Source organism: Oncorhynchus gorbuscha, unplaced genomic scaffold (genome assembly GCF_021184085.1).
Source record: "Oncorhynchus gorbuscha isolate QuinsamMale2020 ecotype Even-year unplaced genomic scaffold, OgorEven_v1.0 Un_scaffold_4801, whole genome shotgun sequence".
In the NCBI taxonomy this organism is placed as follows: Eukaryota; Metazoa; Chordata; class Actinopteri; order Salmoniformes; family Salmonidae; genus Oncorhynchus; species Oncorhynchus gorbuscha.
This window is the reverse complement of record NW_025745313.1, coordinates 8,742-22,087: the sequence shown is the minus strand read 5'-3', so window position 1 is coordinate 22,087 and position 13,346 is coordinate 8,742. Positions and strand designations below refer to the sequence as shown.

Sequence of the window (13,346 nt, the reverse complement as noted above, 5' to 3'; positions counted from 1 at the left end):
CTTAGTTTGAATTTGGTATTTTAACACGTCTCATTTGCAGTGAATGATATTTCCTAGTGTCGGCACAACCCAAGGAATAGTAACAGTTCATATTCTTTAAAGGATTACATGTATTTGTTTTACTGTTAATTACACAAGGTCCAACCGAAACTTGACTTCTGCTGGGTTGGGTTAACCCCCAACCCGTCTGAATCGGAGAGGTACGGGGGACTGCCAGATTGGTCGCCTGGGAAGCTGTTGCTGTGTGTGTGTCGGGGGGCGGGGGTTAACTGCCTTGCTCAAGGGTACAACGACAGATGTTTCACTCTGTCGACTAGCCGATTGGTCTAAAGATGATGTGACTAGTCGATTGGTCTAAAGATGATGCGACTCGCCGATTGGTCTAAAGATGATGTGACTAGCCGATTGGTCTAAAGATGATGCGACTCACCGATTGGTCTAAAGATGATGTGACTAGTCGATTGGTCTAAAGATGATGCGACTAGCCGATTGGTCTAAAGATGATGTGACTAGCAGATTGGTTTAAAGATGATGTAACTAGCCGATTGGTCTAAAGATGATGCGACTAGCCGATTGGTCTAAAGATGATGTGACTAGTCGATTGGTCTAAAGATGATGTGACTAGTCGATTGGTCTAAAGATGATGTGACTAGTCGATTGGTCTAAAGATGATGTGACTATCCGATTGGTCTAAAGATGATGTGACTCGCCTATTGGTCTAAAGTTGATGTGACTAGCCGATTGGTCTAAAGATGATGCGACTAGCCGATTGGTCTAAAGATGATGCGACTAGCCGATTGGTCTAAAGATGATGCGACTAGCCGATTGGTCTAAAGATGATGCGACTAGCCGATTGGTCTAAAGATGATGCGACTAGCCGATTGGTCTAAAGATGATGCGACTAGCCGATTGGTCTAAAGATGATGCGACTAGCCGATTGGTCTAAAGATGATGCGACTAGCCGATTGGTCTAAAGATGATGTGACTCGCCTATTGGTCTAAAGTTGATGTGACTAGCCGATTGGTCTAAAGATGATGCGACTAGCCGATTGGTCTAAAGATGATGCGACTAGCCGATTGGTCTAAAGAGATACATTCATACTTTGATCAAGGAATAAACAGCCCGTCTCTTTATGAAAGGAAAGTTCATATCCAGCACTTGAACTTGAAGAAGTCCTGCAGATCCTTGTCTTCCACTGATTTGTCATGGATCCCAGCATACACTCTCTTCAGAAGGCTGCTCATGAACTTCCCTTCCAGGATGTTGATGTATTTCTCAAGGCAACCTTGACATACAAAACACAAATCAAACACGATCTGATGAGGCCGAAGCATTAGCCTGAAGGGTAAAGTTCACATTCACTTTGATTATTTATACAATTTTAAGTAGTAAGCCATTTTGAAAGAGAATTCAGTAAGAGAGTGTGTATATTCTTTTTTAAACGACACACATCCTTCCCTTTAGCTTCTGCCTACTATACATACAGATGTAGGATCTTAATTTGATCACCCTGTTGCAGGAAATTTGCTGCACCGCAGGAAATGCTAACTTGTAGTGTATTCTACTAAGGCTTCTAGAGATACTGTATTAAACTTAGACTTTTTAAAATTTCATCCTTGATTTAGCCAAACAAAGAAATGTACGAACCCCTACAAAAAATGTTAATTAACTATAATCCTCACAATAATTCACATTTCCTGTTGATGCAGGATTATTTTCCTGCTGTGAGAAACTGGTCAAATTAAGATCCTACATGTGCATTTAATTTGTCTTCCAAATGTTCTATTTCTGTATATGCATACAGGAAGGAGGGCTCAGTTCAATCTGTATAGCGGAAGATCCGTGTCATAGATCCATGTAAATGTTAAAGGCAATGTTCCTGCATTCACGGTAAACACACCGACAAAAATGTCATCTCACCCTGAAATGACCTTCATTTCAACGCAAATCTTCTGCGATACTGCAGCAATACGGATTTAATCCTGCTCTATGGGTTGGGACAGAAAAATGGATCCCGGGCTTGCGAGAATATGGGTCACGAATTATGAGAATCTACATCTATAAAATCGCACACCGTCTTCATCGTTTGGGTCGTTGGAGGAAGATTTTGGGTACGTTTCTCATTTGGGTCTTGAGCTAAAAAAAAAAAAGTTTCAAGAACCTCTGTATGATCTAAAAAAAACATCTGATGCTTCCAAGACGGTTCTAATGAAAATATAACTCACCCAGAACCATGACTTTCCCGTAGGCGATGAGGTTGTGTCTCAGCTCTGGGGTTCTAATGAAAAGATAACTCACCCAGGCCCATGACTTTCCCGTAGGCGATGAGGTTGTGTCTCAGCTCTGGGGTTCTAATGAAGAGATAACTCACCCAGAACCATGACTTTCCCGTAGGCGATGAGGTTGTGTCTCAGCTCTGGGGTTCTAATGAAAATATAACTCACCCAGGCCCATGACTTTCCCGTAGGCGATGAGGTTGTGTCTCAGCTCTGGGGTTCTAATGAAAAGATAACTCACCCAGGCCCATGACTTTCCCGTAGGCGATGAGGTTGTGTCTCAGCTCTGGGGTTCTAATGAAGAGATAACTCAGCCAGAACCATGACTTTCCCATAGGCGATGAGGTTGTGTCTCAGCTCTGGGGTTCTAATGAAAAGATAACTCACCCAGGCCCATGACTTTCCCGTAGGCGATGAGGTTGTGTCTCAGCTCTGGGGTTCTAATGAAGAGATAACTCACCCAGAACCATGACTTTCCCGTAGGCGATGAGGTTGTGTCTCAGCTCTGGGGTTCTAATGAAAAGATAACTCACCCAGGCCCATGACTTTCCCGTAGGCGATGAGGTTGTGTCTCAGCTCTGGGGTTCTAATGAAGAGATAACTCACCCAGAACCATGACTTTCCCGTAGGCGATGAGGTTGTGTCTCAGCTCTGGGGTTCTAATGAAAAGATAACTCACCCAGGCCCATGACTTTCCCGTAGGCGATGAGGTTGTGTCTCAGCTCTGGGGTTCTAATGAAAAGATAACTCACCCAGGCCCATGACTTTCCCGTAGGCGATGAGGTTGTGTCTCAGCTCTGGGTGCTCGTAGAGGCCTTGTTTCATCAGGATGCGTACGATCTCTCCGGTGATGAAGGCGTTTACAAAGTTCTGCTCTGAGACGGGCTTCAGGGGAACCGACAGTACACCTCTACAGCAGCCAGCGGGTCGGACTGCCCCAGCATCTCTGCCAGCTCAATGTACGCATCGTGGACCTGTTGATCAATCACATTGTATCTGAAAGGTGTTTACCAATATTCTAGACACAACCTGGATTTAGATAAACATAATCTAGACATAACCTGGACTTAGATAAACATAATCTAGACATAACCTGGACTTAGATAAACATAATCTAGACATAACCTGGACTTAGATAAACATAATCTAGACATAACCTGGACTTAGATAAACATAATCTAGACATAACCTGGACTTAGATAAACATAATCTAGACATAACCTGGACTTAGATAAACATAATCTAGACATAACCTGGACTTAGATAAACATAATCTAGACATAACCTGGACTTAGATAAACATAATCTAGACATAACCTGGACTTAGATAAACATAATCTAGACATAACCTGGACTTAGATAACACCCAGGAGAAAACACAGCTGGGGAGTGCAACAGTTGGAGAGCACAGGAAGACCACTCCAAACTGACCAATCATTGGATGGAGCCAAAAATAACAGGAAGAACACTCCAAACTGACCAATCATTGGATGGAGCCAAAAATAACAGGAAGAACACTCCAAACTGACCAATCATTGGATGGAGCCAACAATAACAGGAAGACCACTCCAAACTGACCAATCATTGGATGGAGCCAACAAAAACAGGAACAGCTGCACTAACTGTATGATAACTGATAGTAATAATAATAATATATAATAATATATGCCATTTAGCAGACGCTTTTATCCAAAGCGACTTACAGTCATGTGTGCATACATTCTACGTATGGGTGGTCCCGGGATTGAACCCACTACCCTGGCGTTACAAGCGCCATGCTCTACCAACTGAGCTACAGAAGGACCACAAGTAATAGTAATATGTGACCTCTGGTGCCATGGTGATGACCTCCTGGTAGAGCTGGTGTGCCTGGTCGTGGCTGTCTGCGGAGCGGGAGAGGGCGCGGGCCAAGCCGAGGCGAGGGGCATGGGATCGACGGTTCAACAGAACTTTGGGGAGAACGTTACCACTCTCTGCCACTGCTGCCTCTGCTGACTCTGTAGTCATACAGACACAACCCACAGACAGAGCAATCGGTTCTAAATGGAGCAATACTAAGTAGCCCACACACAGAAAATGACACAATCAATGAAATGACTAGTGGGCTAAACCCAACAGCGCTCCTCAGTGTTACTAGGCCAAAGACGGGATACCCGAGTATAATTCCTACCCTGGTTGGAAGCCTACCTTCTGTGGGCCCAGGTTTGGCTGGGCTTGAGGAGCAGTCTGGTTTAGACTTGCTGGGGGAGATGAGCTGGGTCTTGGAGTTGCTTGGCTTGGCAGGACCAGGAGTTTTGGCTGCTCCAACTTGCCCCCTGCTGAGTACAAACAGAAACTACTTGGATCCGGGTTGGGCTCAATTTCCATTTCAATTAAAACAATTCAGACTGGAATTTCAGTATACTTCCAGAATTGACTGAATTTAAATATCATTTTACTCAACTCTGACTAGGAAAACTAATGATAGATAAAACACAACACACGTGTCCAAAAGTCGTTCCCATTCCTTCGAATACCTCTCTCATTAGGCCGTGTTCTACATGAAATACTGAGTCTTAAAAGCAGACACAGGAAGGAGTGTACAGGCAGGGGAGGTGCATCTGGTCCATCTGTAGCTCAGTTGGTAGAGCATGGAAGAAGGGGTGTTCCCATGCCCCTCGCCTCGGCTTGGCCCGCGCCCTCTCCCGCTCCGCAGACAGCCACGACCAGGCACACCAGCTCTACCAGGAGGTCATCACCATGGCACCAGAGGTCACATATTACTATTACTTGTGGTCCTTCTGTAGCTCAGTTGGTAGAGAATGGCGCTTGTAACGCCAGGGTAGTGGGTTCGATCCCCGGGACCACCCATACGTAGAATGTATGCACACATGACTGTAAGTCGCTTTGGATAAAAGCGTCTGCTAAATGGCATTTATTATTATTATTATTATCTGCAGCAACAGAAATCAGAGACTGCGTAACATTTATGCTCTCCAACACGTCTACAGTCTATCTGACTGACCTGGATGGAGACACGGTGGCTGGAAGGGCAGTAGAGGGGGTGTTTTTGGCTGGAGGGGCAGTAGAGGGGGTGTTTTTGGCTGGAGGGGCAGTAGAGGTGGTGTTTTTGGCTGGAGGGGCAGTAGAGGGGTGTTTTTGGCTGGAAGGGCAGTAGAGGGGTGTTTTTGGCTGGAGGGGCAGTAGAAGGGTGTTTTTGGCTGGAGGGGCAGTAGAAGGGGTGTTTTTGGCTGGAGGGGCAGTAGAAGGGGTGTTTTTGGCTGGAGGGGCAGTAGAAGGGGTGTTTTTGGCTGGAGGGGCAGTAGAGGGGTGTTTTTGGCTGGAGGGGCAGTAGAGGGGTGTGGAGGGGCAGTAGAAGGGGTGTTTTTGGCTGGAGGGGCAGTAGAAGGGGTGTTTTTGGCTGGAGGGGCAGTAGAAGGGGTGTTTTTGGCTGGAGGGGCAGTAGAAGGGGTGTTTTTGGCTGGAGGGGCAGTAGAAGGGGTGTTTTTGGCTGGAGGGGCAGTAGAAGGGGTGTTTTTGGCTGGAGGGGCAGAGAAGGGGTGTTTTTGGCTGGAGGGGCAGTAGAAGGGGTGTTTTTGGCTGGAGGGGCAGTAGAAGGGTGTTTTTGGCTGGAGGGGCAGTAGAAGGGGTGTTTTTTGGCTGGAGGGGCAGTAGAGGGGTGTTTTTGGCTGGAGGGGCAGTAGAGGGGGTGTTTTTGGCTGGAGGGGCAGTAGAGGGGGTGTTTTTGGCTGGAGGGGCAGTAGAGGGGTGTTTTTGGCTGGAGGGGCAGTAGAGGGGTGTTTTTGGCTGGAGGGGCAGTAGAAGGGGTGTTTTTGGCTGGAGGGGCAGTAGAAGGGGTGTTTTTGGCTGGAGGGGCAGTAGAGGGGGTGTTTTTGGCTGGAGGGGCAGTAGAAGGGGTGTTTTTGGCTGGAGGGGCAGTAGAAGGGGTGTTTTTTGGCTGGAGGGGCAGTAGAGGGTGTTTTTGGCTGGGGGCAGTAGAGGGGTGTTTTTGGCTGGAGGGGCAGTAGAGGGGGTGTTTTTGGCTGGAGGGGCAGTAGGGGGTGTTTTTGGCTGGAGGGGCAGTAGAGGGGTGTTTTTGGCTGGAGGGGCAGTAGAAGGGGTGTTTTTGGCTGGAGGGGCTGGAGGGGGTGTTTTTGGCTGGAGGGGCAGTAGAAGGGGTGTTTTTGGCTGGAGGGGCAGTAGAAGGGGTGTTTTTGGCTGGAGGGGCAGTAGAGGGGTGTTTTTGGCTGGAGGGGCAGTAGAAGGGGTGTTTTTGGCTGGAGGGGCAGTAGAGGGGTGTTTTTGGCTGGAGGGGCAGTAGAGGGGGTGTTTTTGGCTGGAGGGGCAGTAGAGGGGTGTTTTTGGCTGGAGGGGCAGTAGAGGGGTGTTTTTGGCTGGCTGAGGGGTGTTTTTTGGCTGGAGGGGCAGTAGAGGGGGTGTTTTTGGCTGGAGGGGCAGTAGAGGGGTGTTTTTGGCTGGAGGGGCAGTAGAGGGGGTGTTTTTGGCTGGAGGGGCAGTAGAAGGGGTGTTTTTGGCTGGAGGGGCAGTAGAGGGGGTGTTTTTGGCTGGAGGGGCAGTAGAAGGGGTGTTTTTGGCTGGAGGGGCAGTAGAAGGGGTGTTTTTGGCTGGAGGGGCAGTAGAAGGGGTGTTTTTGGCTGGAGGGGCAGTTTTTTTGGCTGGAGGGGCAGTAGAAGGGGTGTTTTTGGCTGGAGGGGCAGGAAGGGGTGTTTTTGGCAGGGGCAAGAAGGGGTGTTTTTGGCTGGAGGGGCAGTAGAAGGGGTGTTTTTGGCTGGAGGGGCAGTAGAAGGGGTGTTTTTGGCTGGAGGGGCAGTAGAAGGGGTGTTTTTGGCTGGAGGGGCAGTAGAAGGGGTGTTTTTGGCTGGAGGGGCAGTAGAAGGGGTGTTTTTGGCTGGAGGGGCAGTAGAGGGTGTTTTTGGCTGGAGGGGCAGTAGAAGGGGCAGTAGAAGTTTTTTGGCTGGAGGGGCAGTAGAAGGGGTGTTTTTGGCTGGAGGGGCAGTAGAAGGGGTGTTTTTGGCTGGAGGGGCAGTAGAAGGGGTGTTTTTTGGAGGGGCAGTAGAGGGGGTGTTTTTGGCTGGAGGGGCAGTAGAGGGGGTGTTTTTGGCTGGAGGGGCAGTAGAGGGGGTGTTTTTGGCTGGAGGGGCAGTCTTGCCTCCTCTCGTGGGGGTCTTGGCTGCAGCCGCAGTACCCCCTCTAGCAGGACCTCCCATGCCACGCCCACATCCTCTCCCGGCAGCCACTGCAGTGTCAGGAGGCCCAGAACCACCCCCGCCCGCTCCCTGGCTGGCTGTCCCCTTGACTGCCTTCTCCTTGTCTGCTGCCAGCCTGTCCTGCCACCACTGCTGCTCTGAGGGAGGGGGAGGGATGGCACAAGGCTCAGTTGCATATATCAACGTGAGCACACACACCCCCTTCATTAATTCCCCCACACACACATCATGAATACCCCCCCCACACACACACACTTCATTAATATCCCCCCCCACACACACTTCATTAATACCCCCCACACACACACACTTCATTAATATCCCCCACACACACACACACACACACACACACACACACACACACACACACACACACACACACACACACACACACACACACACACACACACTTCATTAATATCCCCCCACACACTTCATTAATACCCCCCACACACACACACACTTCATTAATACACCCCCTCCCCCACACACACACAGTCTTCTATCATTACACACAAAAGCATGTACACACACTCACACACACACACACACACTATTTCTCTTACTAGTGAGCTGTGTGGGTGGCTCTCCGCTCTGAGGCTTGTCCTCCAGTTCGATGCTTGCCTGGAAGCTGAGGCAGGCGTTGGCAATGGCTCCTTCTAACCTCTGGGAGCCGTGGTCGTTGTCACACTGAGCCAGCTGGGCCAGCCCCAGGAGACACAGCGCGTGGCTGTCACGAGGAGTCGTTACCACGGCGACCTGGCAGACCTAGACACCCCCGATGGGAGTTTGTTTTGTTTGTTTTGTATGCAACACACCAACTATCACAGTCAATCAAAAGATCAAGATCAAAGTGACTGACGAGGGGAAAATCTGAGACGACACCACACAGATCCAGGATCAGATGACTCTCGCCTCAATCTTATTATGGGGATGGAAGAATATCTGATGCTGTATCAGTAGGAAGGACAGCTTTTCCCAAACCATATCCTGAAGACCCCAAGGGGGTATTTCCTTTTTTAAAACGAGCGCACAACAGCTGATTCATATAGTCAAAGCTTGATGATAAGTAGATTATAGATGATTTAATTCAGCACGTGTACTCATTGGGGTTCCCTTGGACTGAGTTTGAGAAACACTGGGTTAGGGTCAACTTCAACACCCTGACCTCGACTACCTGAAATGTTGACCTTTGACCCTAGATGTCATTTATTTGACCTCCTCTTTCATATGAGCCCATAAGTTTTGTGTGGAACATTTTGTGGTCCCCCTTAACCAAAGTTTCGTCTCACCTTCTCTTGCATGTCCATCAGCTCCCTGCAGGCGGGGATGGAGGTGAGGCGGATCAGACCTGTGAGAGCCTGACACCTCTTGGCCACCCAGGCCTGTCTCTCTGTCTCTCCCTGTTTGCCCTGACCCTGAGTCAACCCAGCAGCCTTCTTTTGCTGAATGAGGCTCTGGAGGAGGGCAAAGTGGGCATCTAGCAACACCCACTCCAGCTGCTGGGCCACCTCGTCCCGACACACGCACCGACACACACCGCGGGCTGCCAGCACCGCAACACTGTTTTGGGGTAAAGGAAGATGGTTACACACACACACACACACACACACACACACACACACACACACACACACACACACACACACACACACACACACACACACACACACACACACACACACACACACACACACACACACACACACACACACACACACACACACACACACACACATTAAGACAGAGACACACCAGAATTGTTCTAGTTTCCTGCATATATACTTAAATTCTGTCCTCAACAGAGATAGGAGTGTGGATTTAAAAAACAGCCAGTATCTGCTGTGACCATTTGCGTCATGCAGCGCAACACATCTTCTTTGCAGAGAGTTTTTATTTTATGTATTTATTTCACCTTTATTTAACCAGGTAGGCCAGTTGAGAACAAGTTCTCATTTACAATTGTGACCTGGCCAAGATAAAGCAAAGCATTGTGACAAAAACAACGACACAGAGTTACACATAAACAAACATACAGTCAATAACACAATAGAAAAATATATGTACAGTGTGTGTAAATGTAGAAGAGTAGGTAGGTAGGCAATAAATTGGCCCTAGAGGCGAAAATAATTACAATTTAGCATTAATACTGGAGTGATGGATGTGCAGATGATGATGTGCAAGTAGAGATACTGGGGTGCAAAGGAGTAAGAGGGTAAGTAATAATATGGGGATGAGGTAGTTGGGTGTGTTATTTACAGATGGGCTGTGTACAGGTATAGTGATTGGTGACAGCTGATGCTTAAAGTTAGAGAGGGAGATATAAGACTCCAGCTTCAGAGGTTTTTGCAATTCGTTCCAGTCATTGGCAGCAGAGATCTGGAAGGAAAGGCGGCCAAAGGAAGTGTTGTCTTTGGGGATGACCAGTGAAATATACCTGCTGGAGAGCGTGGTACGGGTGGGTGTTGCTATGGAGACCAGTGAGCTGAGATAAGCGGGGCTTTACCTAGCATAGACTTATAGATGACCTGGAGCTAGTGGGTTTGGCGATGAATATGTAGTGAGTGTCAGCCAACGAGAGCATACAGGTCGCAGTGGTGGGTGGTATATGTGGCTTTGGTGACAAAACGGATGGCACTGTGATAGACAAGTTGATCAGGCTGTTGATTGTGGCCGGTGGAATGTTGTCCCACTTCTCTCCAATGGCTGTGAGAAGTTGCTGGATATTGGCGGGAACTGGAACATGCTATCGTACACGTCGATCCAGAGCATCCCAAACATGCTCAATGGGTGACATGTCTGGTGAGTATGCAGACCATGGATGAACTGGGACATTTTCAGCTTCCAGGAATTGTCTACAGATCATTGTGACATGGGGCTGTTCATTATCATGCTGAAACATGAGGTGATTGCGACGGATGAATGGCACGACAATGGGCCTCAGGATCTCTTCACAGCATCTCTGTGCATTAAAATTGCCATTGATAAAATGCAATTGTGCTTGTTGTCCGTAACTTATGCGTGCCCATACCATAACCCAATCTCCACCATTGGGCTCTGTTCACAACGTTGACATCAGCAAATGTAACAGTATAATTTTAAACCGTCCCTCACCCATACCCGGGCGCGAACCAGGGACCTTCTGCACACATCAACAACAGTCACCCACGAAGGGTCGTTACCCATCGCTCCACAAAAGCCGCGGCTCTTGCAGAGCAAGGGAAACACTACTTCAAGGTCTCAGAGCAAGTGACGTAACTGATTGAAACGCTATTTAGCGCACACCGCTAACTAAGCTAGCCGTTTCACATCCGTTACACTCACCCCCTTTTGACCTTCCTCCTATTTCCGCAGCAACCAGTAATCCGGGTCAACAGCATCAATGTAACAGTATAATTTTAAACCGTCCCTCGCCCATACCCGGGCGCGAACCAGGGACCTTCTGCACACAACGACAACAGTCACTTTCGAAGCATCGTTACCCATCGCTCCACAAAAGCCGCGGCTCTTGCAGAGCAAGGGGAAACACTACTTCAAGGTCTCAGAGCAAGTGACGTAACCGATTGAAACGCTATTTAGCGCACACCGCTAACTAAGCTAGCCGTTTCACATCCGTTACACAAACACCATTCCATAACCCCACCTCCACCATGGGGCTCTCTGTTCACAACGTTGACATCAGTAAACACCATACCATAACCCCACCTCCACCATGGCTCTGTTCACAACGTTGACATCAGCAAACACCATACCATAACCCCACCTCCACCATGGGGCCCTCTGTTCACAACGTTGACATCAGCAAACCGCTCCACCATGCAATCCCATACACGCTGTCTGTCATCTGCACGGTACAGTTGATACCAGGATTAATCCGTGAAGAGCACACTTCTCCAGCGTGCCAGTGGCCATAGAAGATGAGCATTTGCTCTCTGAAGTCGGTTACGATGCCGAACTGCAGTCAGGTCAAGAGCCTGGTGAGGACGACAAGCCTGCAGATGAGCTTCCCTGAGACGGTGTCTGACAGTTTGTGGAAAAATTCTTCAGTTGTGCAAACCCACAGTTTCCTCAGCTGTCTGGGTGGCCGGTCTCAGACGATCCCACAGGGGAAGAAGCTGAATGAAGAGGTCCTGGGTTGGCGTGGTTACACATGGTCTGCTGTTGTGAGGCCGGATGGACGTGCTGCCAAATTCTCTAAAACGAGGTGGCTTATGGTAGAGAAATTAACATTAAATTATTTGGCAACAGCTCTGGTGGACATTACTGCAGTCAGCATGCCAATTGCAAGCTCCCTCAAAACATGAGACATCTGTGTTATTGTGTTGTGACACAAATGCACATTTTAGAGTGGCCTTTTAGTGTCCCCAGCACAAGGTCCACCTATGTATTGATAATGCTATTTTATCAGCTTCTTGATATGCCACACCTGTCAGGTGGATGGATTATCTTGGCAAATAAGACATGTTCACTAACAGGGATGTAAACAAATTTATGCACAACATTTGAGAGAAATAAGCTTTTTTTGTGCAAATGAAATATTTCTGGATAAAAAAATAAAAATAGCACATGAAGCATGGGACCAACACTTGCGTTTTCTATTTTAGTTCAGTATACATACATAGAGACTTGGTAAGACAGAAAGAAAGAGATTTGAACCAGGCAAGAAACATAAAACTCACGTGTGATAGACCTGCTCTGAGCTCATTGGCTTCTGAGAGAGAGTGTTCTTCTGTTGGAGGGCACCTAGGGTGAGGCAGCCACGCAGGAACTGTGTTCTCACACTGGACAGAGGGTCTGTCACGCTCGGCTCCAAACCACTGAGGTCACATCACGGCAGGAAAAGAAGGGGACGTTTAGCTTACAGAGAAACACTGACTGCACATCATGTAGAAGTGCACTTAAGGAAGTCTGGAATTCAAGGTACTCTCTCTCGATCCCGATCTCTGTCTTGCACACATACACACACACACACACACGCACGCGCACACGCACACTCACCCGTGCACGCACACGCACGCACGCACGCACGCACGCACGCACGCACGCACGCACGCACGCACGCACGCACGCACACACACACACACACACACACACACACACACACACACACACCTGTAGTTGTTCTCCGTGTTGCAGGACTGTGCTATAACATGCTCCAGGCCTTGTTGTAAAAACAGGGCTGCCTCCTTCTCCACAGCCTCTGAGGCTTCCTCCTGTAGCAGTAGAGCCAGACCTGTGAAGAACCTGCCCACACACACACACACACACATTCATGAGTTGCCTACCCCTGGCAATGTGAGCAATAGGGCCAACCCAGGTCTCCTGCATGCTACATATTTGTCGTAGCCCGCTGAGCTAAAGCCAAGGACTTAGCTTGAGGAATTAAAGCAAGTCTGGTTCCCAGAAGCAACTGCGTTAAACATACTACAGCGCGTGCTGACCTAAGTGCTGGCTGTGAGGGCCGCAGGGCCAGTCCGGTCTGCAGGTGCTGCAGTGCCTCCCTGTTCCTCTTCTGCAGCAGCAGCATACGCCCCCACGTGGAGGTTGTACTCCCAGAAGTCCTGGTTCAGCGACCAGGCATCCAGGTACTTCAGAAGGGCCCGGTGGATACAGCTCTCTTCGTCCCCCACGCCCGCACTGCCATCCTGAGGTACAAGGAGGGAGGAACATCAAAACCCCCTAGTCTGGGTCTGAAACCAACAGAACTAACGGATCATTCTGATCTATAATGCATTTGAATGGGGCTGTTCCTCCGGGAGCCAGGCAGGTCGAGTGATCTCTGTGCCAGTCTACTTAATCCAACATCAACGATTGAGAGATCAAAGATGTTCAGAGGCCCTTCACAGGTGGTTCAAATGTCAC

The 13,346-nt window shown here is 48.7% G+C and overlaps 1 protein-coding gene across 1 annotated transcript; it reads right to left on the bottom strand.

The window, feature by feature from the left end:
• Nucleotides 1-3,164: 3,164 nt before the first annotated feature.
• Nucleotides 3,165-13,013, bottom strand: LOC124018337 (nascent polypeptide-associated complex subunit alpha, muscle-specific form-like). Its single transcript, XM_046333611.1, has 9 exons — nt 12,926-13,013; nt 12,597-12,728; nt 12,164-12,301; nt 8,777-9,047; nt 8,051-8,252; nt 7,026-7,621; nt 5,282-5,477; nt 4,465-4,595; nt 3,165-3,251 (listed from the first exon to the last, which is right to left on the bottom strand). The coding sequence occupies exons 1-9, from the start codon at nt 13,009-13,011 to the stop codon at nt 3,165-3,167; spliced, it is 1,839 nt and encodes a 612-aa protein (XP_046189567.1). The 5' UTR covers nt 13,012-13,013.
• Nucleotides 13,014-13,346: the final 333 nt, after the last annotated feature.